The sequence below is a fragment of the Microcaecilia unicolor genome, chromosome 9 (assembly GCF_901765095.1).
Source record: "Microcaecilia unicolor chromosome 9, aMicUni1.1, whole genome shotgun sequence".
In the NCBI taxonomy this organism is placed as follows: Eukaryota; Metazoa; Chordata; class Amphibia; order Gymnophiona; family Siphonopidae; genus Microcaecilia; species Microcaecilia unicolor.
This window is the reverse complement of record NC_044039.1, coordinates 212,263,188-212,289,804: the sequence shown is the minus strand read 5'-3', so window position 1 is coordinate 212,289,804 and position 26,617 is coordinate 212,263,188. Positions and strand designations below refer to the sequence as shown.

Below are 26,617 nucleotides of genomic sequence, written 5' to 3'. Positions count from 1 at the left end.
GTTCAATCACATGACCGGGCAGCGCGTTTCAAACCTCATTCTGAATCCCACGAGCACGCACTGCCACTGATCGTCTGGCTCAGACTCAAAGGAGGTTGGATAAAAAAAAAAAACCTCCTTGTTCTGGCTTGTTGGGTCACCTGATTGGGGGCAGTGTGTTTTTTCAAGCTTCGTTCCCAGGCTTCAGAGGGGAGGAGGAAGAGGCAGTGTCTTCTGCACTTCAAGCCTCGTTCTCAGTCACAAGCCCTGATCCTCTCCGGCTGACTGGTGTGTTTCAAGCCTCATTCTGAATCCCACGAGCACGGCACGCACTGCCACTAATCGTCTGGCTCAGACTCAAAGGAGATTGGATAAAAACCCCTCCTTGTTCTGGCTTGTTGGGTCACCTGATTGGGGGAGCTTCATTCTCAGGCTTCCGAGGGGAAAAGGAGGCAGTGTCTTCTGCATTTCAAGCCTCTTTCTCAGTCACAAGCCCTGATCCTCTCCGGCTGACTGGTGTGTTTCAAGCCTCATTCTGAATGCCACGAGCACGCACTGCCACTGATCGTCTGGCTCAGACTCAAAGGAGATTGGATAAAAACCCCTCCTTGTTCTGGCTTGTTGAGTCACCTGATTCGGGGAGGGGGCAGTGTGTTTCAAGCTTCGTTCTCAGGCTTCCGAGGGGGGAGGAGGAGGAGGAGGCGGCGGCGGCAGTGTCTTCTGCATTTCAAGCCTCGTTCTCAGTCACAAGGCCTGATCCGCTCCGTCTTTGACTGGTGCGTTTCAAGCCTCATTCCGAGTCGCAAACAAGTCTCGAGCCTCCGCTCAGCTGATGGAAGGCGCTGCGTTCCTGGCCTCGCTCTGAGAGTCACAGTAGGCAGCAAGCCGGCCTAGCTGGGCAACAACAACAAGTCTGCAACACAAAGCCCCAGTCCCGGGAGAACTTAAGTTTTACGCGGCTCCGTGTGGGTTAGAGGCCTTGAAAGCCGCTAGAACCGCCAGGGCCTGGGCAAAAGACTGGGCGGGTTCCGTGGAGCCAGCGTAGAGGGAACTAGAAGATGGTTTTAGCAGGTGGCTATGCCAATGTGCTTATGCTGGTCACGCCGGCGTGTGGGGTGGCAGGAGAAGGTGGAGAAAACCGAGAGCGAAGGGGGGTGCAAGGCAACCAGGCAGAAGAAAGGAGGAGAGAAGAAGGCCAGGTGAGGAGGCCCCGCAGCAGACAGCTCAGACAGCGTATGTATCGGCCAAGGGCAGCCCTGGAGGGGATGCCAGAGAAGACAGTGGTGCATAACTACCGCCTGTGCACAAGGGCCATATTGGCCCTGTACGAAGAAATCAAGTGTGACATCGACCCAGCCACAGCCCGAGGGCATGCCATACCCGGCTTGTCAAAGCTGCTGGGCACCTTGCACTTCCTTGGCAACGGATCATTCCAGAATGCGATTGGCATGGCCTGTGGCATGGACCAGTCCTCCTTTTCCAGACACTTCAACCAGGTATTGCAAGCCCTGAAGAAGCGCGTCCGAAACTACATACGGTTCCCGGAGGAGCAGGCCCAGTGGCAGGAGTTAAAATCTGAGTTTTTCAACGTTGCCGGCGTGCCGGACGTGATGGGTGCCATAGATTGCACCCACGTTGCTCTCGCGCCTCCCTCGGACAGGGAAATGGCCTTCCGCAACCAAAAGAACTACTACTCGCTGAACATCCAGGTCGTTTGTGATGCGCGGATGAAGATTCTCAATGTGGTTGCAAAGTTTCCGGGGAGCTTCCATGATTCCTACATTTTATCCAACTCGGCACTAGGGCGCAATTTTACTGAGGGAAAATATGGAGAAGGCTGGCTCTTAGGTAAATCTCACGCAGCACTACAATGGCTTGAAAGAGCAAGGGAAAACGGTTGTTACAGTTCTGCTCCTAGGAGAGAGATATCAAGGGGGGGGGTGTTAATAAGTGCTAGGGGGCACATAAAGAAGCTACTAAGTAGTAAATTCAAAATGAATCGGAGAAAGTATTTCTTCACTAAATGAGTAATTAAACTCTGGAATTTGTTGCCACAGAATGTAGTTAAAGCAGTTAGCTTAGTAGGGTTTCAAAAAAGTTTGGATAATTTCCTAAAAGAAAAGTCCATAGACCATTATTAGGATGGACTTGGGAGTGGAGGAGTGGCCTAGTGGTTAGGGTGGTGGACTTTGGTCCTGGGGAACTGAGGAAGTGAGTTTGATTCCCAGCACAGGCAGCTCCTTGTGACTCTGGGCAAGTCACTTAACCCTCCATTGCTCCATGTAAGCCGCATTGAGCCTGCCATGAGTGGGAAAGTGCGGGGTACAAATGTAAACAAAACAGAAAATCCACTGCATATCAAACATATAAACGGCGAGTGACCGTACTCACTCGCAAATGCGCAGTAGAGACTTACCTCTCTGCCCCACCCCCGCGTCAATACATGATGACAGGGGCGGGACAGAGAGGGAAGTCTCTACTGGCATCCTGCAGACGTCGAAACCGCTCCCCCGGAGTCGCCGCCGCCCCTCCATCTGGCCCGAGCACTGTGAACTTACATCACCACGCAGCAGCAGGCACATCAGCAAAGCTGCCGTCGGGCTTCCTTCTCTGCCTTTGTCCCGCCCTCGCCGACATTACATCACACGAGGGCGGGACACAGGCAGAGAAGGAAGCCCGCCCTGACGGCAGCTTTGCTGATGTGCCTGCTGCTGCGTGCTGAATGATGTAAGTTTACAGTGCTGCTCGGGCTGGGTGGAGGGGCGGCGGCGGCAACCTCGGGGGGGGGGGGGGGGCTCGGAACCCCCCCCCACGGCTAGTTCTAGGATAAGCAGCAGAAAATCTACTTTACTGTTCTGGGATCTTGCCAGGTACTTGTGACCTGGATTGGCCACTGTTGGAAACAGGATACTGGACTTGATGGCAATGCTTATGTTCTTATTTTCTTAAGAGTAGACTGTAAGTGGGCTAGAAATAGGCTACAAATTTTGCAAATAAATAGGGGGGAGGTGCAGGAATCATAGGGCAACCTTTTCACATGTTTAGTATATTCATACAAACTGAAAATAACATAAATCATGTATGCTTTTTTATATTGATAGGAGATGCTGCATACGGCTGTAAGCCATGGCTGCTGACCCCCCTGTCAGCACCACATACACCTGCAGAGAGACGGTACAACGAGGTACATGCCACAACAAGGTCTGTTATAGATCGTACCTTTAGAGTACTGAAGAGCCGCTTCCGCTGTTTAGATCGTTCAAGAGGGTCGTTGCAGTACGCCCCAGAAAAAGTTGCTGACATCGTCCTGGTGTGTTGCATGCTGCACAACCTAGCGCTGAGCCACGAGATGCTAAGTGAAGTAGCTCCAGACCTGCCACGTGAACCCCTCATTTGTTCTACAGCCACTGAACCAGACGCCGAGAGTGGGATCAAGCTCCGACAGAAGGTTATAGAAGATAATTTTTCATGTATGTAGTACAGACAACCTTTTTAGAACTATCCACTATTCTAAGACTTGTATTGCTGGGTCCTCCATGGATCTACTGGTTTTCCGCATAATGTATTTTCTGGTTGTGCCGAGATTAAACATATTTTAAAAATGGGCTGAATAATGTGGCATAGAATTGCGTTATTCAGTGGTTGTGGGGTGGTAAATTGTTGGATCGTATTAGCCTCTAGGCTGGTGAATCTTCTAGCCATATAATAAACATTTCACTGTATGACGTTGGCTTATTGGGGTCTATGAAGGTGGGGTGGGTTATAATTTTATACCTTTGTTTACATCAAGTTCTTTTTTTTTCTCTGTCTCCCTACAGAACGTTTTTGGTTCCAGTGACTATTGTTTGCTGCATTTCTTCCATTCCTTTTTTCTTTTTGAAGATCATCAGAGTATAATAAACCTTTATATATTACAAAAATACAGGTGAATATTTATTTTTCCCCCCAGTGGGATTATAATCTGTGCTGTAAACTGGGCAATGGGAGGGCAGATCAGAGGGTAGACATATGGAACGGCAGGGAGGGAGCAGCAGTGTTGAGGGTGTGAGGCAAGATCGGCTGCTGGTTGGCTGTTCCAGGGCAGACGGGCAGCTCTGTGGGTGCCATAATTGCCATAAGTAGGAGTCGCTAACCCGAGAGGGATGGGATGGTCAGAGCTGATGTTCAAGCAGTCCACAAAGAGCAGAACACACATCTTGTAATATAGAGAAACCTTTATTCTAATCGATTCCAGAGATCACAATGCTCGGCGTGGCTGCGTTTTGCCGTCCTAAAGGCTGTGTCGTGGACTAATGCTGTACAATAGAAACATATTTATATTTTTACATTTTTATGATTTACATTGCCCTGTTTTCTAATTATTTTTAAGTTATACAATCAATTATAAGTAGAGGAGTGTGGTAGCCGTGTTAGTCCACTCTTAAGGTTATCAATAGAAATCAAACAAAATAAAACATGGAAAAGAAAATAAGATGATACCTTTTTTATTGGACATAACTTAATACATTTCTTGATTAGCTTTCGAAGGTTGCCCTTCTTCGTCAGATCTTCGTCTTACGTTCTTGTATGGTTTTAAAGTTACCTTTGAGGATTCTCACTGTGAAATCACTGGTACAGTGTCCTGGTCCTGTAAAATGTTGACCAACAGGCGTGGGAACCCTGCTGGCACCAGTATTGTTCATGTGATGTCTATGTAAATTGAATCTTGTCTTAAGCATCTGGCCTGTTTCTCCAATATAGCATCCTTCGTAACATTTTTTACACTGAATGATATATACCACATGTGGTTGTGCCAAGATTAAACATTTTTTTAAAATGGGCTGAATAATGTGGCATAGAATTGCGTTATTCAGTGGTTGTGGGGTCATTGTGGCCTGTGGGGTGGTAAATTGTTGGATCGTATTAGCCTGTAGGCTGGTGAATCTTCTAGCCATATAATAATATAATAAACATTTCACTGTATGACGTTGGCTTATTGGGGTCTATGAAGATGGGGTGGATTATAATTTTATACCTTCGAAAGCTAATCAAGAAATGTATTAAGTTATGTCCAATAAAAAAGGTATCATCTTATTTTCTTTTCCATGTTTTATTTTGTTTGATTTCTATTGATACAATCAATTATAAAATCATATTTGACATTACACTTAAAAGGACGTACCAACTGTCCTGTTTACTAAGCTGCGCTAGAAGCGTGCTAGCATGTTTAGCGTGTGCTAAAAACGCTAGCACACTTTAGTAAAGAGGGCCCAAGTCTTACCACATATAAACTCCTTAGGAGTACAAAAGTAAAAACAAACCAGTTAATGTAAAAAAAATATATATATAGTCACTGCACTTATAGAGGAGGGCGAAAGGTGGCCACATCGATATTGTGTTCTCTATAACTGATTGGAATCAAATTTTCTCTGTATTACAAGACATGTGTTCTGCTCTTTCTGGACTGCTTGGCATCTTTTGCAGACTAGTTTCCTCCTCTTGGATTTCTTCCAGAGCTGATGTTCAGCAGCACCCTCCAGTGAAAGAGAGCTCATGTCTTTTGCTTTGAGAGGTAGCATGGTGGCATCTCTGCCATCACCCTAAGCTTTCTTGGCATTTTTATTTATTGCATTTGTATCCCACATTTTCCCACCTTTTTGCAGGCTCAATGTGGCTTACAATACATCATGAAAAATAGAAGACATTAGAAAATAGATATTTAGTATTACGGAGGAATCTTGGGCAATACGATTATGAGAAAGCAAGATGCAGATATTATAAGACAGTTTTGAATATATTGTGTGTGTTCACATTTGTTGATCTTTGTGGTATGCCTTGTTAAAGAGATGGGTCTTCAGCAGTTTGCGGAAGTTCATTAGTTCGTAGGTCATTTTTAAGTTGCGCGGCAGTGCGTTCCATAGCTGTGTGCTCAAGTAGGTAAAGTTTGACGCGTGCATTAGTTTGTATTTTAGACCTTTGCAGTTAGGGTAGTGCAGATTGAGGAATATGCGGGATGATCTTTTGGCATTCCTGGGTGGTATGTTGCCATTCACCTGCAGAGCTGCAATGCAAGCTGTAGCCTCAGCTTCAGGTTGCAGCACAGGCATGGTACCATTCAGAGGACCACATGTGCTGGAGGTTGAGGTGCAGGCAGAGGCAAAAACATATAATGGAGGTCTGATGAAAGTGAAGGCAGCAGTGGCCAGGACAGGGGGTTTAGAGCAGCTAGGCAGTGGAGGTCATGGGCAGCAACGAATAGCCAGAGTTATGAGGACCGTTGCTGCCTACACTGCAGGAGAGCAGGAGGCGTTTTGTTGTCTGTAGCCTCTTCCCAGGAACATCACAAATCGACGCAATGTGTGTGTTTTTACGGAAGGTTTGGCATACAAGGGTTTAGAAAATTGTGGTGGTCTTTGGGATTTACAAAGACCCCCTATAACCCAGTACTATCCATGACAGAACAGCTGCAAGCGGTCAAGCCCCTTCCTCCAGCTGTGTACCTAGGAGTGAAAACAGAACCCAGTGACAGCACAGCTCCTGTACTCTACTGGCATGGAAATAATAGCACCCATTCAAGCATACATCTTGTGCCTATGCATTCATTGCAGTGCACATAGGAAGGCAGGCAGTTGTACGCACTGAAGTATGTAACAGTAAAAGATCAGTTGAAAAGAAAAAGGGGCCCACAATTGACCAGAAACAGCAAAAGGAGCATCAGGATAGGCAGAACTGGAAAGGGAGAGAGAAGAAGCGGGTATACTGTGGAGAAAAGGCAGGAGAGAACCATCAGGGGTGGCTTGAAAAGGTAACAGCGAAAGATCGATTGAAAAGAAAATGAGTGTCTGCTTGCTATCGCTGTCCTCGTGATTTGTGCTACAGCTTTCTGGCTAAGTGCTGTGACCTTTTTTTTTTTTTTTAGCCCTGTGCACTGCCCCACACATCTTTTTCGCCCCTCACCAACCCTGGTTGCTGTCTATCTGTGTTCCACCCTCATCCACATGCACGCTGCTGCCGTTCTCCATGGTTATTGGCAACCAGAACCGACCCAGCACTAAAACACACAGGACTAGTTCCAAAACAAAGCTTGATACACAAGGGAAACAACACACGTGACCAAGGATTCGTTGTCTGTGTTCATGGCAAACCACCACCAATGCAAAAGGGACCCTGTTTAGAGCTTGCTGGCCTTATATATGCCCTAGCATTCACAGCACTTTTTCAGCACTTCCTTCCTTTCTGGCATCCATTAGTATGCACCCACTTTACAGCACCCTCTATTTTTTGCCTTGCTATTGTTATTTAAAAGCATTTTTGTTCTCTGTAAAATATTGTCTTACTAGTAAAAAAAGGCCCGTTTCTGTATGAAAGGAAACGGGCGCTAGCAAGGTTTTCCTCTCTCCCCCCCCCCCCCCCCCCCCCCCCCCCCCCCCCCCCCCCCCTCGCTCTCTCCCTCTGTCCCCTCCGATTTCCACGGCTTCCTCCCTCCCTCTGTCACTCTCCTTCGCTCTGTCCTCCCTCCAAGTTCCATCCCCCCCATCCCCCAACGTGCACGTGGCCCCTCCCCCCTCCAAAATCGCCCCCTCTCTAACCGGGGTCCCGGCGGCAGCATTGAAGAGCGAGCAGGCTCAGCGAGTCTGCTGCCTTTCCTTCTTTGAGCTCTGACTCTGGTCCCGCCCTCATTTCCTGTTTCGGCAAGGGCGGGACCAGAGTCAGAGCGAAGAGAAGGGAAGGCAGCAGACTCGCTGAGCCTGCTCGCTCTTCAATGCTTCTGCCGGGACCCCGGTAAGAGGAGGGGAGGAGGGAGCCTCTTGCACGCAGGGACGCCACTTCCAACAGTTTTGTTTTTTGCTTGTGTTTCAGCTGTTCCGGTGGTCCCACAGGAACAGCTGAAACAGAAGCGGAAGAAAAGGCCGTCGGTAGCGGCGTCCCTGCGTGCAGGAGTTAAGAACTTTTAAGCAGGTGGCTGTTACGGAGGGGAGGGCAAGAGAAGGGTGGAGTGGGAGTGGTCTGCTGGGAGCACGTCAGAATGCGGCCAGTGACGTCAGTGTGATCTACCGCACCTAGCAGACCACCTCCAGCGGAAGCCACAGTCCCAGGCAGCTTCAGAACGTTGGAGGTGAGAATTATTATATAGGAAGAGCACATTTGAAACCTCTTCTTTACTATAACATGCACATAACACAGCACTCCAACGTTATGCCCAAACACACACACCCACACCCACAAATGTGCTGGGCAAGCAAACATTATGTGCAGGTCAAAATAGGAAGCATCCCAGACTACCTTATAAGGAGAAAATCTCCTTATTTGGCAGCAAGGAGGTTTGATAACAGGAGATGGCATGAGCCTATCTAGTCCATTATGTGGGTTGAAGCCAGTAGGTGGAACACTTGTCCTATCAATTTTATTCTTTTGGGTATAGCAAAATGGCAGCAGCTGCATAGGGGAGACTTAAAACCTCCTTGAGTGGAGACCAGCTTTAGCCTCGTAACTACTACTACTATTACTATTTAGCATTTCTATAGCGCTACAAGGCATACGCAGCGCTGCACAAACATAGAAGAAAGACAGTCCCTGTTCAAAGAGCTTACAATCTAATAGACAAAAAATAAATAAAGTAAGCAAATGAAATCAATTAATGTGAACGGGAAGGAAGAGAGGAGGGTAGGTGGAGGCGAGTGGTTACAAGTCAAAAGCAATGTTAAAGAGGTGGGCTTTCAGTCTAGATTTAAAGGTGGCCAAGGATGGGGCAAGACGTAGGGGCTCAGGAAGTTTATTCCAGGCGTAGGGTGCAGCGAGACAGAAGGCGCGAAGTCTGGAGTTGGCAGTAGTGGAGAAGGGAACAGATAAGAAGGATTTATCCATGGAGCGGAGTGCACGGGAAGGGGTGTAGGGAAGGACGAGTGTGGAGAGATACTGGGGAGCAGCAGAGTGAGTACATTTATAGGTTAGTAGAAGAAGTTTGAACAGGATGCGAAAACGGATAGGGAGCCAGTGAAGGGTCTTGAGGAGAGGGGTAGTATGAGTAAAGCGACCCTGGCGGAAGACGAGACGGGCAGCAGAGTTTTGAACCGACTGGAGAGGGGAGAGGTGACTAAGTGGGAGGCCAGCAAGAAGCAGATTACAGTAGTCTAAACGAGAGGTGACGAGGGTGTGGATGAGGGTTTTGGTAGAGTGCTCGGAAAGAAAGGGGCGGATTTTACGGATGTTGTAAAGAAAGAAACGACAGGTCTTGGCAATCTGCTGGATATGAGCAGAGAAGGAGAGAGAAGAGTCAAAGATGACCCCAAGGTTTCGAGCTGAGGAGACAGGGAGAATGAGAGCCATCAACAGAAATAGAAAACCTTGGTTGGTAGACTGACCCCACATAGTGCATCCCAGGATGCACCACGTGGGGGTCAGGCGGCGACATTTTGGAAGATGGAGGCAAGGAGCAAATGTTGCTTCTCATTAAGATTTTTTTATTTTTGTTACATTTGTACCCCGTACTTTCCCACTCATGGCGGGCTCAATGCAGCTTACATATTATATACAGGTACTTATTTGTGCCTGGGGCAATGGAGGGTTAAGTGACTTGCCCAGAGTCACAAGGAGTTGCCTGTGCCTGAAGTGGGAATCGAACTCAGTTCCCCAGGACCAGAGTCCACCACCCTAACCACTAGGCCACTAGGAGTAGCCTAGTGATTAGTGCAGCAGGCCTTGATCCTGGGGAACTGGGTTCAATTCCCACTGCAGTTCCTTGTGACTCTGGGCAAGTCACTTAACCCTCCATTGCCCCTGGTACAAAATAAGTACCTGAATATATGTAAACCGCTTTTGAATGTAGTTGCAAAATACCAGAAAGGCAGTATATCAAGTCTCATTTCCCTTTCCCTATAGAACCCAGGTTCCACTAGACCAGTGATTCCCAAACCTGGTCGTGGAGGCACCCCAACCAGTCAGATTTTCAGGATATCCACAATGAATATTCATGAGAAATACTTTCACACACTGCCGCCATTGCATGTGCATTTATTGTGGATATCCTGAAAACCTGACTGGAAGGGGTGCCTGCAGCAGGACCAGGTTTTGAAACCACTGCAGTAGACTATCAGGTAGTTATTTTTGGGGTGTTGGGGAGAATTGGGTGGTGGGGATCCAGTAAACTACTGTGGACTTTTTTGTGTGGAGGGGGGAGGAGAAAGGGGACCTGTGGCAGGTTTAGCACTCTACTGGACAGCACTCTCTTAGTTCCAGGTTCATAGGTGGGAAAATGTGGGATACAAGTGTAACAAATAAATATAAAATAAATAATTAGCAAACCTAGGGCCCTGTCTAATGCGTGTTAGCATTTTTAACATACCAATAATTAGCATGTGTGCTTAACGTGTAGGTGCCTATAGGGATATTGTAGGCGTGTGCACAGTTAACGCACATTAAAAATGCTAACGCGCCTTTAGTGCGGCTTAGTAAACAGGGCCCTAAGTCATTTTAAATACTGATTAAAAAATGTTTAAATGTTGTGTTCATCAAAGACTGATTCATAGTGACGGTGGATGGCTGCCTTTAAGGACATTTTATCTTTCCATATACGAAGCTACACCATTTAAATATATTTTGATTGGGTTGCTTTCTTTACGAGTGTATTAAGTGGAAGTAAGGAAAGATTTCTTGATTAAACTGTTGAATGTATCTTCTTGCATCTAATCATGACGTTTATGAAGGTGTTTCCTGCTGCCGTTGGACGGGGAGGCCACTTCTTTCGTGCTGGCTGCGAATCAGCATGTACCAGAGGCGGAGCTATGGGCGGGACTGAGTGAAGCTATGGACAGCTGTGGGCGGGCCCTAAATCTCCTACTGAGTGGGTGCCCCCCCCCCCCCCCCTGCTCTGCCACTGTGAGATTTCAACCTGGGCCTCCCACTGCTTTAACCATTAGGCCTATTCCTCTGCCCCTAGAGTTCTATAAATTGAATACATTTTTATTTAAATATTTTAAGCCAGCCTCATTTACAATCACACTTATTTGGATTTTCTTGGGGTTAGACCATTATTAAAATTGACTTGGGGAAAATCCACTGCTATTTCTGGGATAAGCAGCATAAAATGTATTGAACTTTTTCAGGATCTTGTCAGGTATTTGTGACCTGGATTGGCCACTGTTGGAAACAGGAAGCTGGACTTGATGGACCTTCGGTCTGACCCAGTGTGGCAATACTTATGTACTTGGAATTCTGAATGGAATCTTGCTACTGTTTGGGGTTCTAAATGGAATGTTGCTACACTTTGAAATTCTGCATGGAATCTTGTTCTTTAGAATTCTAGAATCTTGCTACTCTTTGGGGTTCTACATGGAATGTTGCTACACTTTGAAATTCTGCATGGAATCTTGTTATTTAGAATTCTAGAATCTTGCTACTCTTTGGGGTTCTACATGGAATGTTGCTGCTAATTGGGTTCCTGCCAGGTACTTGTGACCTGGATTGGCCACTATTGGAAACAGGATACTTGGCTTGATGGACCTTTGGTCTGTCCCAGTATGGCAACACTTAGGTAATTATGTACCTGCTAACACCCTTCTTCCTCAGGTGGAAGCCCCAGGTGACTGCACTTTTTGTCCTTTAGATTGTAAGCTCCTTTGAGCAGGGACTCTCCTTCTTTGTTAATTGTACAGCACTGCGCAACCCTGGTAGCGCTTTAGAAACGTTAAATAGTAGTAGTAGGTGCCAAGGTGGAAGCCCCGGGTACCAAGCATGTTGGGATTAATGGAGCCTGCCCAAGGGGGACTCCAGCCAGGTTGATTCTGGACCCAGGGGACACCTATAAGGGGGTGCTACATCATTGCAAATAGAGTCAAGCAGTGGGGATGTTTATTTATCAAATCCCAGTCAGACTTTCTGCCTACGTCATCCAATTTAACATGGATTTTTCCATCTATATCTATAATGTGGCAAAGGCTTTTTGAGTGGAGAGAGGGGTATTTTTTTAAATATGTATAAGAACCATATCCACCTATTTCAGAATAATTGTTTATGCCCCCAGTTGGCTGCAATTTATTTTTTTGTTTCATTTGTATCCCTCGCTTTCCCACTCATGGCAGGCTCAGTGCGGCTTACATGGGGCAATGGAGGGTTAAGTGACTTGCCCAGAGTCACAAGGAGCTGCCTGTACCTGAAGTGGGAATGGAACTCAGTTCCTCAGGACCAAAAACCACTAGGCCACTCCTCCACTGTTGCTACTATTTGAGATTCTATATGGAATGTTGCTATTCCACTAGCAACATTCCATGTAGAAGTCAGCCCTTTCACCAATGTGGCCGCACAGGCTTATACGTGCAGGACGTCATACTCACAGAAACAGAAGCCTGCGCAGCCTTCTACCATGGAATGTTGCTAGTGGAATAGCAACATTCCATGTAGAATCTCCAACAGTATCTATTTTATTTTTGTTACATTTGTACCCTGCGCTTTCCCACTCATGGCAGGCTCAATGCGGCTTACATGGGGCAAAGGAGGGTTAAGTGACTTGCCCAGAGTCACAAGGAGCTGCCTGTGCTTGAAGTGGGAATCGAACTCAGTTCCCCAGGACCAAAGTCCACCACCCTAACCACTAGGCCACTCCTCCAGCCCCAGACAGAAGTGTCTAAACTAAGGGGATCAGAAGAGACAGGAATCATAGGCTGTAGCATACAACTTATACACAGTGTATTAGTTACAGTGGAAGAGGTCCTTGCCACGGACACATTTGGGGTGCATTGTAAGACTACCGATTGCTGGTTTTTGGCATGTTGAGGATTATACTTTAATTTTTACAGAATTCAATTTCTCTAAAGATAATTTTTGACGGAATTAAAAAGTGCCCTAATGTTACATATGAGTAGTGAACTAACTGATGAGATGGGTATTAGGTGCAGTTGGTCACTTCAAGCTGTTGTTTTGTGAATGGTCAGGTGGAGCCGCATGGAGATTTTTATACAAAGGTACGAGTGCTGGATTAATATAATGTCGGATTATGTTTACTGTAGATTTAATTACACCACCTTCACACAACATCAAACTAAGGTGAAGGAGGAAAAAGTGAGAGGGGGCAGCCAAGGCAATGGTTTGAAGACTCCAAGACACCAGTAAAGTAACATAAGCAAAACAGCAAGGCCTCAGCTACCAGGAGAGACAAAGCAGCACCAACAGTGGCATGAACAGACCTCCAGAGGGAGAAAGAATATTTCTTTTCTTTTTTTTTAATCTCAGTGGAACCAAAAGAGCAGCAGCTACAGTGGCATCAACTCAGTGGGGTAACTGAGTTGATGCCACTGTTCAAACTTCTTCTACTAACCTATAAATGTATTCACTCTGCTGCTCCCCAGTATCTCTCCACACTCGTCCTTCCCTACACCCCTTCCCGTGCACGCCGCTCCATGGATAAATCCTTCTTATCTGTTCCCTTCTCCACTACTGCCAACTCCAGACTTTGCGCCTTCTGTCTCGCTGCACCCTACGCCTGGAATAAACTTCCTGAGCCCCTACGTCTTGCCCCATCCTTGGCCACCTTTAAATCTAGACTGAAAGCCCACCTCTTTAACATTGCTTTTGACTCGTAACCACTTGTAACCACTCGCCTCCACCTACCCTCCTCTCTTCCTTCCCGTTCACATTAATTGATTTGATATGCTTACTTTATTTATTTTTTGTCTATTAGATTGTAAGCTCTTTGAGCAGGGACTGTCTTTCTTCTATGTTTGTGCAGCGCTGCGTACGCCTTGTAGCGCTATAGAAGTGATAAATAGTAGTAGTCGTAGTCTCTTGTAACCAGAGCTAATATTGTGATGTCATAATGCCTCAGTCCACCAATAAGAGCCAACCTCATCAGTGATGTCACAATGGCTTGATTGTCCTATACTTGGCTCACTTTTATTACATAGCTCTTTGAGCAGGAACTGTCTTTCTTCTATGTTTGTGCAGCGCTGCGTACGCCTTGTAGCGCTATAGAAATGCCAAATAGTAGTAGTAAAAAGGTGTCGGCATTAGTTCAGTAGGCATAAAGTCCTAAAGGTTTGGCCGTTGGTGTTCACAGTGAACTGGACGCCCCCAAAAATATGAAATGTAAACTACGTACTCAGCCCACTTGCAGCTCCCATGGAAAGTCAGTAAAATCCCACAGAGGGAGGTTTATCTTAATAAAGATCAATGTTATCATCTCTGCTGTTAGCCACGAATGATGTCGATTTTAGTGTTGCAATGCATACATGAGTGTCAGTGAACACGCATGCACGCTGTTATCAAAAAAACAGAAGTGCACTGCTGATTCTGACTCTGTATACAGTAACTCTGAGAGCTGAGTCTCTGCAGCCCCTCTGTGCCATAGGAGCCAACTTTTCAAAATTATGGGGGGTGCTAAACCCAATGGAAATAACCCCTCCCTGGACACATACAAGGAATTTTCTCAATATTGAGTCGGCTCCTATGCTCTGTGCACATCACTGTCACCTTTATATTGAGAGAGGAGGTACCACATGTACTAAACATGGGCAGAATCTCTGTGTACCTCTCCTAAAAATATATACTAGAAAATGTTTGGCAGGGACCTTACGAGACTGGGAGACTGGGCGGCTAAATGGCAGATGTTGTTTAATGTGAGCAAGTGCAAGGTGATGCATGTGGGAAAAAAGAACCCGAATTATAGCTACGTCATGCAAGGTTCCACGTTTGGAGTTACGGACCAAGAAAGGGATCTGGGTGTCGTCGTCGATAACACACTGAAACCTTCTGCTGAGTGTGCTGCTGCGGCTAAGAAAGCGAATAGAATGTTGGGTATTATTAGGAAAGGTATGGAAAACAGGTGTGAGGATGTTATAATGCCGTTGTATCGCTCCATGGTGCGACCGCACCTTGAGTATTGTGTTCAATTCTGGTCACCGCATCTCAAGAAAGATATAGTAGAATTGGAAAAGGTGCAGCGAAGGGCGACTAAAATGATAGCAGGGATGGGACGACTTCCCTATGAAGAAAGACTAAGGAGGCTAGGGCTATTCAGCTTGGAGAAGAGACGGCTGAGGGGAGACATGATAGAGGTATATAAAATAATGAGTGGAGTGGAACAGGTGGATGTGAAGCGTCTGTTCACGCTTTCCAAAAATACTAGGACTAGGTGGCATGCGATTAAGCTACAGTGTAGTAAATTTAAGACAAATCGGAGAAAATTTTTCTTCACCCAACGTGTAATTAAACTCTGGAATTTGTTGCCGGAGAAAGTGGTGAAGGCGGTTAGCTTAGCAGAGTTTAAAAAGGGGTTGGATGGTTTCCTAAAGGACAAGTCCATAAACTGCTACTAAACGGACTTGGAAAATTCCAAAATTCCAGGAATAACATGTATAGAATGTTTGTACGTTTGGGAAGCTTGCCAGGTGCCCTTGGCCTGGATTGGCCGCTGTCGTGGACAGGATGCTGGGCTCGATGGACCCTTGGTCTTTTCCCAGTATGGCATTACTTATGTAGGGACTGTCTGCTGTGCTCTTACCTGCCTTGATGATATACTAGATAAGGAGCATCATTATCTGTGCCTTCATGAAAGGAAATTGCATGATGGGAGACCCACCAGTGAGCGTTCTCAGGAGTAGCCTCCACAATCTGGAGCTGTCTCCCAGAGAGGCTACACCTAACTCCAGACTACCTCTGCTTCAGGAAGCAGGTGAAAGCCTGGCTCTTCTTCCAAGCCTTTAATGCCTGTAATGATTATCTAGCGGCCACACCACAGCTGGACTAGCTCGCTGTGCACCTTGTAACAATAGGCACTGAGGATCCTGAGCATTGTCTGTGGAAAATGCCCCACCACCTGGGACCCTGAAGCAGCTAGGCGAAACGCTGGCCATCGTTGGCCTGGGCTGTAGAGAGTCTAAAGAAACGGCTCTATGTTCACTCTGTACCCTATCTGTGTTCTACTGAGATAAGTGTCTTTATTTTTGCACTACCAGTAACTAGTTGATGAACATTAGAAGATAGCACAGATTGTACTATGAGAAATTATCTAAAAACCATTTGACACTTTTTTATAAATATTTTTCATAAAAAGAATTTTTCAGAAAAGGGATAAATGTTATTATGGGGAAGGTTTCTGGCAATGATGAAGTGACGATTGTTATGATAACTCAGCTCTTTAAATCTGCTTCTGTTCCCACTCCTTTTTTGCTACTGCATTACGATATCTCTCTATATTCTGTAGGAGTGATAGAATTGAGGTATTCTGCTAGTGTTTAGTTTACGTGTGGGGATCTATACCAATCTGACCCAGTGGCTTAGCTACGGGTGGGCCTAGATGGGCACAGGCCTACTACTACTACTATTAAACATTTCTATAGCGCTACTAGACTTACGCAGCGCTGTACAAATTAACATGAAAAGACAGTCCCTGCTCTACAGAGCTTACAATCTACATTGGACAGACGAACAGACAGCTAGGGGTGGGGAAATTGCAGTGGTAGGGGTGATAAGTGAGGGTGTTGAGTAAGAGAGTCATGGTTAGGAGTCGAAAGCAGTAGCAAAGAGGTGGGCTTTAAGCCTAGACTTGAAGACAGCCAGAGACTGAGCCTGACGTACTGGCTCAGGGAGTCTATTCCAGGCATAGGGAGCAGCGAGATAGAAGGAACGGAGCCGGGAGTTAGCAGTGGGGGAGAAGGGGGACCCACCCATTCTTGGTTCAGGCCCACCCAGCAGCAGCACCACACTGCTCTCTCCCCCCCCCCCCCCCCTCTCCTCCGCAGAGTCCCAGCATCTGTGCTCCTGTCTCTGAACCCAGCCCTCCCCGGTGTACCTTACAGGCATCCTCAGTGCCTGCAGCGATTCATTCTCGCTGCTTGTGCCGGCCCTGCAGGCTTCCATCTGCTGCGTTCTGCTAGACAGGAAACAGGCGATGACATCAACGAGGGTGGGACATGGCAGATGGAAGCCTGTGGGGCCGACGTAAGCAGCGAGAATGAATCACTGCAGGCGCTGAGGATGCCTGTATGGTGCACAGGAGAAGGACGGGTTTCAGAGACAGGAACGCCACGGAGGAGAGATGTGGGCTAGGTGAAAAAATCTGTATTTTAAAAAATATCTCTGGGAAAATATTGGTATGGAAGGTGGGGCACGTGTGCATGGAAGGGCCCCTCCAGTTTACCTCTGGGCCCATCCAAAATACCGAGTCTGGCTACGCCTCTGACCTGGTCTGTTCTTCCAGCAGGAATTATATTAGTATTCTAGCCGGCTGTCTTTTATAGGTAGGGTTGTTGCTATTTGAGTCCCAGACATTAATGCTGCTTTATTATGACAGGTCTTCCATATAGGTAAAAATAATACTTTTGAAGTGCAAATTTGACAGTGTTGCTCCACTTATGAAATCTCTGCATTGGCTTTCTATATTAGCTTGAGTGGAGTCTAAATTAATAGGTTTTGCTTTTAAAATTCTAAATGATAACTGTCCAGGTTAATTTAAATGAGGTCCGATCCCATTATGCCTCGCTCAGCTCATGAAAACATGCTTGAATTACTGTTGGCTTCAACTCAGAAACTGAAGTCCACTTGTAAGACACTTTTTGGTGTTGCAGCTCCTGGTCTTTGGAATTCTCTACTATTAGCCTTCAGGGGCGTAGCCAGATTTCGGCGGGAGGGGGGGTCCAGAGCCTGAGGTGAGGGGGCACATTTTAGCCCCCCCCCCCAGTGCCACCGACTCCCCCCCCCCCCATTGCCGAACCCCCCCACCACTGCCACCACCACCTTTGCCCCCCCCTCCCGCCGCCAACCCACCGCTGCCGTCGCCTACCTTTGCTGGCGGGGGACCCCAACCCCCACCAGCCGAGGTCCTCTTCTTCCCAATCCCATGCAAGGCTTCGTTCTGAGTCTGACGTCTCAGGACGTCAGACTCAGAACGAAGCCTTGCGCGGGATTGGGAAGAAGAGGACCTCGGCTGGCGGGGGTTGGGGCCCCCCACTAGCAAAGGTAGGTGACGGCGGGTTGGCGGTGGGAGGGGGGTCGAGAGGGTCATTGGCAGGGGGGTCCAGGGGCAAATCTACAGGGGCCCAGGCCCCCGTGGCCCCACGTAGCTACGCCACTGCTTTAGATTGTAACAAAATTAGCCCCCCCCTAAGCTGCGCTAGTGGCTGCCACGTGGCAATGCCGACTGTGTTTTTGTGTAAAATGTTAAAATCCTGGCTTTTCTATAAATATCTGAACTAGGTCATTATTAAACTCTGTATTAATACTTAATTGTTTAGTCTGTAAGATCAGATCTGACTGGATCTTAACTTCTGAGCCACGGTACATAAAAAACTATGGAAGGTAAAAGCAAAAGGCAGACGTAATAAGAAGATAAACAATCTTTATTGAAAACACAAAAAGGCTACCAAGATTTACACATCTGTGCCCGACATGGCCATGTTTCGCCTTGAAATGACTGCGCCAGAGGCTACGTTACCAGCTGGTGGAAAATTACAAACTTCACCACGTCTGGTCCAACAGATAATGAGGTTAAAATCAATGCTCCTTCCTCTGGGTGCATTTATGTAATTTATTTATTTATTATCTCATTTATACCCCACATTTTCCCAACTGTGTCAGGCCCAATGTGGCTTACATCACACTGCAAAGGTGGACGCCAATGCAGTAAATTAAGCTAATACATCATGAAACCTACATAAGAAATAAAGGAGAGGATGGGGAAGAAACAAAAGGAACAGGGAAATCAGGGGAGAGAAGGGAAGGGTGGGTGTGTCCAAAATTGTCATTATTTTTTTTTAGTTACATTTGTACCCCGTGCTTTCCCACTCATGGCAGGCTCAATGCAGCTTACATGGGGCAATGGAGGGTTAAGTGACTTGCCCAGAGTCACAAGGAGCTGCCTGTGCCTGAAGTGGGAATCAAACTCAGTTCCTCAGTTCCCCAGGACCAAAGTCCACCACCCTAACCACTGGAAGAAGATGTAAGAGATCTACCTGTACTGGAAATGGTTTTCAAGGGTAACGATGTGAAGGAACTGAAAGAAATCTTGATGAACCTGGAAGACGTAATGAGCCAAATCGACAAGTTAAAGAGTGATAAATCACCTGGACCAGATGGTATACACCTCAGAGTACAAAAAGAACTCAAACATGAAAATGCTGACCTGCTGTTAGTGATCTGTAACCTGCCATTTCCTTGGGTGTTATAGGGTCCCTTTTAATCCTAGCTACCCCTACTTCCCTGAATAGCATAAACAGGGAGAGAGGAGAAGGAGGAGTTACATGGAGAGGTGTAGCTCTTCTGTGATCCCTCCTTCTCCTGCCCCTCCCTCAGGGGGCGGGGGGTAACAGTGGGCTCATGCAGAGGCCAGGAGGAGCTAGAGTGGAGGACTAGCCCAATGGTCAGTACAGTGGACCTTGATCCCGTGGAACTGGGTTCAATTCCCACCGCAGCTCCTTGTGACTCTGGGCAAGTCACTTAACCCTCCATTCCCCAGGGACAAATAAGTACCTGTATAAACTATGTAAACTGCTTTGAATGTAGTTGCAAAAGCCACAGAAAGGCAGTATATCAAGTCCCATTTCCTATTCCCTGTTTGAGATTCTACAGAGAATGTTGTTAGTGGAGGAGTAGCCTAGTGGTTAGTATAGCAGACTTTGATCCTGGGGATCTGGGTTCAATTCCCACTTCAGCTCTTTGTGACCCTGGGCAAGTCACCTAACCCTCCAGCTACCAGCTTTTAGACTGTCAGGGTTGAGGTTGTGCAAAGGGTTATTTGGCAACACTAGATTGTGGCAGGGAGAGCGATAGAAGAGGAAGAAATTTGGGGAACAGAGACAAAGTTATGAGGCAAAAGCAGAGCACAGAAGCAAAAGAGACAGACAAAGTATAGAAGACTAGTAAAACATGCCCGTTTCTGGAGCAAATGAAACAGGCGCTAACAAGGTTTTCCTCCCGAACCCCCCCCCCCTCCCTACCCACCCCTTCGGCGTTGTGAAGCCACTGACCGCCATTGCTCCGCACCTCGTCAACGCACTCCACCTTCATCTCCTGAGTCGTGAAGCCAATGAAGCCATTGCTCCGCCCTCAACATCATCACGTTTGACACGAGGGTGGGGCCCAGAGACAGTGATTTCGGTGGCTTCACCACCACGAACCCTTCGAAACTAGAAGGAAGTGCCCGAAGGAAGTGACACTGACGTCAGTGTCCTCAGAACGTTGAGGGTGAGTTTTATTATATAGGATAACGATAAACTAGAGAGAATGAGAAAATAAAAAACAATGGAAGACATGAGAGAGATCCAAAGAGAGAATCGAAAGTAACAAGTCATAGAGAGAAAGAAAAAGAGAAAACTCAAAGGAAAAATCATAAAAGAACCCTGCTAAGGAACAGGAGAGAGAAGCGAGCTGTGGAAGTGTCATCAACCCAGAACAGCAGGGTGAGCGGCTATGAGTCACCGCTCTTTCAGTTCCGCTCAAGATTTCTTCAAGAGTGGGACTTTCAGAAGTGTCACCAGCAGCAGTCAGGTGCTTTTTCCCAGACACGTCATTACCTTTGCAAGCAGCTGCGCAACACAACTTCCCTTTCTGCCCCAGAGTTGCTTCAAAGCCAACCCCAAGTATTTCATCATTCGAAAAAAAATAGCACCAGAAATAGTTTTTCACTTTAAATGCATTTCCTCTTCTACACGCACACTAAATCCCCCTCCTCCAACCCAACTACAGAAGGAAATGCACATCAAAATCACTTGAGACAGGCACTTAAATATTCTGTAGCTTCAAAAATCCAACGGTTGGCAATGCCAAAAGCATATACTGGCTGGTATATACAATAACTACCGTCGGTGGAGCCAGAAGCAAGGAAGAGCTGCATCTTGCCACCTGCTAAGCTTTTGTCTGAGGGCATTTTCTTTCCTGCTGTCACCTGCTGAAGACACATAGAAGTAACTTCCTAAGGAACATCTTGGTCACGGCATGTTCCAGGAGATCTCAAGGGCTTCGGCAGAGGTAAAAGATCTGGGTACCTGGGAAGGGGATAGAAAAATGAATGAACAGTCTGAAGTTTCCTTGTATGGTTTCATTAAAATTCAGTTGTAGTTGCTGGTATGGAACAATTCTCAGTTATGTCACCCCGAAATGTAAAGTACATCCAGAAGAGTCCAACACTCCATGGCTTGCTAGGCCACTTTGCTAATTCATGTCTACACAGGTCAGGACGGTTTAGAGCTGCAGTGTAAAAAGCGTGTGCATTTCTGACAGCTTCACAGCAGCGCAGTGTTATATTGTTGATGATTTTCAATGTGTTAGAGCACACCCAATTTACAAGTTAATTTTAGTGGGGTTTTGCATTTAACAAAAATCGTCTGTCAGTTTTTTCATGTATTGTAACTAGCTAATAGAGAGTTAATCCTGGAACACTAAGGGCTCCTTTTTCAAAGCCGCGCTAATGATTCCCACACGGAAAATGCGACGAAGCCCATAGGAATTGAATGGGCTCATTTGCTGCGCTGAGAATCACTACCACAGCCTGCAAATAGGTGGGAAAATGTGGGGTACAAATGTCACAAATAAATAAATACAAGGAGCCCTTAGTGCCTCCAAAATGGAAGGCGGTAAGTGGTCCCACATTCACTTCCTTCAGGTACCGCAACCTAACAGTTACATTAATGCATGACCTGCAATTAAAAATAAGGGGAATGTCCTCAAAAGGTGCCACGTGAAATCTGGGCTTAGCACCCAATAAAATCCTGCATTACAACATGTTAAGCCCACATTTTAATGCACTTTAATAAAAGGGTCCTTTAACTTTGGGTTTCTGCCAGGTACTTGTGACCTGAATTGGCAACTGTTGGATACTGAGCTAGATAGACCATTGGTCTGGCCCAGTGTGGCTATTCTTATGTTCTTACTGTGTCACCAAAATATTACAAACAATCTTAAAATATAATAACAATAATAATAATAAAAGCATAAAACCTCTCCCAGACAGTACACAAATCCAACAACCATCCGACTAACATAGCATGTATTTGGTTACTACTACTACTACTTAACATTTCTAAAGCGCTACTAGGGTTACGCAGCGCTGTACAATTTAACATGGAAGGACAGTCCCTGCTCAAGGAGCTTACAATCTAAAAGGTGGTTAGGTGGGGTCCACTCGCTCGTTACCTCTCGTCTTGACTATTGCAACCTTCTCCTCGCTGGCCTCCCGCTTAGCCACCTATCCCCCCTTCAATCTGTCCAAAATTCCGCCGCATGTCTTACCTACCGCGTGAACCGATACTCTCATATCACCCCTTTCCTCAAGTCGCTTCACTGGCTCCCGATCCGCTACCGTATACAGTTCAAGCTTCTGCTATTGACCTTCAAGTGCACTCAATCTGCAGCCCCCCAGTACCTCTCTACCCTCCTCTCCCCGTATGTTCCCACCCGTAACCCCCGCTGTCAGGACAAATCACTCCTATCTGTACCCTTCTCCACCACCGCTAACTCCAGACTCCGCCCCTTCTGCCTGGCATCACCTTATGCCTGGAACCGACTTCCCGAGCCCATACGCCATGCGCCCTCCCTGCCCATTTTCAAGTCCTTACTCAAAGCCCATCTCTTCTCCCTTGCTTTTGGTGCCTAACCACCTTCCCCATTCATGTTACCTACACTGACTGCATAGTTTGTTACCTTTAGATTGTAAGCGCTCTTGAGCAGGGACCGTCCTTCCCCATGTTTAAACTTGTACAGCGCTGCGTAACCCTAGTAGCGCTTTAGAAATGCTAAGTAGTAGTAGTAGTAGTAGGGTTATACTTATAAATCAATATATATTAATAAATAATATAATATGAGTACAAGTCATCTGATAAAACGTGGCCATCCAACTCATCATCTCAACTACCAGGTCTCAGGCATGAAGAACCTCATTAAGGGGGCCCTTTTACTAGCCCACGTGGGTGCCTACGTGCGCACAACTTGCGTAAATTCATAGTTACCGCCCGACTACTGCGTGGCCCGGGCGTTAAATTTCATTTTTTCTGCATGTCCGCTACGGGCACCGGAAACCAGGAGGTAATCGTCATTGTGCGCGCCTAGACGACTACCGCCCGGTTAACGTGTGAGACCTTCCCGCTAAGTCAATCGGTGGCAGCAAGGTCTCAGGCCCAAAATGGACCCTCGCCAATTTTGATGTTGCTGCATGTCCATTTTCGGCAAAAATTTGAAAAGGCCTTTTTTTAATATACAGGCGCGCTGAAAAATGGATCTGTGCGCACCCAAAACACGCGCCTACACTAGCGCAGCCCATTTTTCAGCACACCTTAGTACAAGGACCCCTAAAGAAGCATCCTAATAAATAAATAAATATGTAATTGACAGAGCTATAATTGAGGGTAGGCTTGGGTGCTGGGGGAAGCTATGAAGTAGAGCGACAGTGATCAAGACATGAAGAAACTTCGGTAGATGATCTACATTGTCCATAGCTGCTGTAGATAACTATTCCCTGTTTCTTCCAGCTGAGAGACTAGAAGATGTCCCATTATCAAAGGATGTTAGCACCGCATCACCGTGATCCTTGAGAACCTCAGCATGGAACAGAACGTTTCTCAGCTGGAGCGGATGGGGTGGCTCACAATGCATCAAGGAAAGTTAGACAACTGCATCGATCTTCCTAGAAGAGTCGCACCCTCCATAGTGTTGCATCTTTACTTTTCAGCTTGGAATCTTGTTCTTTGAGTTTCCAGCCTTCTGACAACAAACCAAGTAGCTTCTCTGGATGAACTAGTAGAAAATCCTTAAACTTTTAGCGTCTTTGCATATCCCCCCCACCCCCACCCCCGACTACATCTCTTGTTATGACTTTGTGTCGACCACTGCCTTAACCTTCCCTTGAGTCACCAGATTGATGATGAATAACAGTTCGAACAGCTGCGACGTTCCTCACGAACAAGATGGAACATTTTATTCAGCTATTTACATCTTTGTGACGGTGATCAGCATCCCGGCTAACTTCGTCTCACTCTGTGTAGCCTGCCTCCAGGTGAGAAAGAAAAACGAGATAGGAATCTACCTCTTTAACTTATCTTTAGCCGATCTCCTATACACCCTGACTCTACCTCTGTGGACTTATTACATAATGGCACATAACAACTGGAAGCTCCCCGCCACCCTTTGTTCAATCAGTGAATTCTTCAAATATACGAACTTTTATACCAGCGCTGGGTTTCTTACCTGCATCTGTGTGGACAGATACCTGGCTGTGGTATACCCTTTACGTTTTTCTCAGCTGCGAACAAGAAAAAGCGCAGTGAAACTCAGCATTACGGTTTGGGCCGCTGCAATATTATCAAATATCATCATTTTAGCGTATGAACAAACACGGGTTGACCAAAGTCAGCATAGGCTGTGCTATGACATCTTCCCGCTAGAACCGTGGAAAGCCTCCTTCAACATTGTTCAGACTTGTGTTTGGCATTTTGTCCCTTTGGCAATCATGGCGCTTTGCTACCAAAGAATCTACACATCTGTGAGGTATAACCAAGCCACAGCGGACAGAGAGAAAAAGAAAATTCAGAAGCTGCTCATAGGGATCATGGCCACATTCGTATTCTGCTTCACGCCTTACCATATTGTGCTACTAATTCGCAGCACTGGGGAACCGGGCAACTGTGAGTTTGCGCAACGGATATCACAACCCTACAAAGGCACCCTGGCACTGGCCAGCTTGAACTGTATCGCTGACCCAGTCCTGTACTGCTTCGTGAGCGAGACTGGGAGAAACGATATCCTGAACTGCTGTGCCCAGCAGAAAAAAGCTTCACAGCCACAACATGAGGGTTTCACGATGTCACCTCTAACAAGTGACAATACAGCCCCTGTCTGACTCAACATGGCACAGATATCAAAGGAGGTCATGGATGCAAGCTCTGCGGATGCAGCGGGGGCTTGAGCCAGTATTCACTGAGTTCCTTCACCGTGATCAGAGAAGGGTAATTTGGCTGACTGCAGCGGTCACAATTATTTTGAAAAGTTGGATCTCACAAGTATGGTATTCTTATGAAACGGAGGTTTTGCAGAACACGGACTATAAGAATGGTGGCATATACAGTATTAACCTTTATCCTAGCCTGTGCTTTGACTGTAATGAGGCATATTCAGCTGTGAGTCTGGATCCAACCGATACCTAAAGTCTCATTTCAAGTCCTCAGAAAGGGAAGGGAAATGGAACTTGATATACCACCTTTCTGAGGTTTTTGCAACTACATTCAAAGCAGTTTACCTATATTCAGCTACTTATTTTGTACCTGGGGCAATGGAGGCTTAAGTGACTTGCCCAGAGTCACAAGGAGCTGCAGTGGGAATTGAACCCAGTTCCCCAGGATCAAAGTCCACTGCACTAACCACTAGGCTACTCCTCCACTAGCAACACTCCATCTAGAAGCCCCCTGCCCTTGCAGATCAGCAATGCAGCCGCGCAGACTTCTGTTTCTGTGAGCCTGATGTCCTGCGCAGCCGCGTTGCTGATCTGCAAGGGCAGGCTTCTACATGATGCTAGTGGAATAGCAACATTAACATTCCATGTAGAATCTCAATAGTAGCAGCATTCCATCTAGAATCTCAAATAGGGAAAGGGAAATGGGACTTGATATACTGCCTTTCTGAGGTTTTTGCAACTACATTCAAACCGGTTTACATATATTCAGGTACTTATTGTATACCAGGGGGCAATGGAGGGTTAAGTGACTTGCCCAGAGTCACAAGGAGCTGCAGTGGGAATCGAACTCAGTTCGCCCAGATCCACTGCACTAACCACTAGGCTACTCCTCCACTCCTTAAATTACTCGGAAAAAATATCTCAAAGTATTTGCAGCCCTATAGTATTTACCTGTGCTGTTTGGCCCCCAGATCAACCACACACAGAGACCAAGCAGGTCTAAATATACCTGGAGGCGCATTTTCAAAGCACTTAGGCTTACAAAGTTACTGAGGGGCTCATTTGCAAAAGAGAAAAACGTCCAAAAAGTGGCATAAATCTGCACTTGGACGACTGTCTCATAAAAACGTCCAAATTGGTATTTTCGAAACCAATGTTTAGATGTTTTTCTATGAAGTGTGTCAGAAAGTATGTTCAAATCACAAGGGGGCATTTCAGGGGCATGTTAAGGGCGGGATCTGGGCATTCCTAACACTTGGGACGTTTTTCTGCCATAATGGAAGAAATCAAAAACGTCCAAGGCTAAAAGTTGGACGTTTTGGTCTAGACCTCTTTTACTAACGAACAAGGCACAAAAAGGTGCCCTAAATGACCAGATGACCACTGAAGGAATAAAGGAATGCCACCCCCTTGCTCCTTCAGTGGTCACTGACCCCCTCTCACCCCACAAAGATGTAAATGAAACAGTATATACCAGCCTGCTCTGCTGGGATGCCTGTGTGGCCAGTCTGCTAGGAAAGCTGGCTCCTCCTACGTCCCAATGGCTTGATTTTGTGCTTTTTTCACTTGGAATTAAATTTTTTTTTTTTTTTTTTTTTTCGAAAATGGACCAAAAAGATAAACATTTTCAGCACAAAACATCTAGAAAATAGCCATTTTTGAAAAAAAGATAGACCTTTTTTCTATTTTGAAAATGGCTATATTCCCCTTTTGAATTTTGGATGTTTTGCGCAAAACGTCCAAAGTTCCACTTAGACGTCATATCGAAAACGTCCCTCTTAGTAACCTATGGAA

At 46.4% G+C, this 26,617-nt stretch overlaps 2 protein-coding genes across 2 annotated transcripts; both read left to right on the top strand.

Moving 5' to 3' along the window:
* The first annotated feature begins 670 nt into the window (after positions 1–670).
* On the top strand, positions 671–3,891 carry LOC115477460 (putative nuclease HARBI1). The gene is made up of 3 exons (XM_030214354.1): positions 671–1,827; positions 3,081–3,449; positions 3,798–3,891. Coding segments are annotated over exons 1-3 (1,161 nt in total). The 5' UTR covers positions 671–1,037; the 3' UTR covers positions 3,800–3,891.
* A 16,444-nt stretch (positions 3,892–20,335) lies between these two features.
* GPR65 (G protein-coupled receptor 65) lies at positions 20,336–25,130 on the top strand. The gene is made up of 2 exons (XM_030214849.1): positions 20,336–20,910; positions 23,406–25,130. The coding sequence occupies exon 2, from the start codon at positions 23,795–23,797 to the stop codon at positions 24,770–24,772; it is 978 nt and encodes a 325-aa protein (XP_030070709.1). The 5' UTR covers positions 20,336–20,910; positions 23,406–23,794; the 3' UTR covers positions 24,773–25,130.
* Positions 25,131–26,617: the final 1,487 nt, after the last annotated feature.

Bases quoted from the DNA above. Each gene is read 5' to 3' on its own strand.
- LOC115477460 (XM_030214354.1), top strand. From the start codon at position 1,038: ATGGTTTTAGCAGGTGGCTATGCCAATGTGCTTATGCTGGTCACGCCG. The intron at 1,828-3,080 runs GTAAATCTCACG...TTATATTGATAG, and splicing joins TGGAGAAGGCTGGCTCTTAG to GAGATGCTGCATACGGCTGT.
- GPR65 (XM_030214849.1), top strand. From the start codon at position 23,795: ATGATGAATAACAGTTCGAACAGCTGCGACGTTCCTCACGAACAAGAT.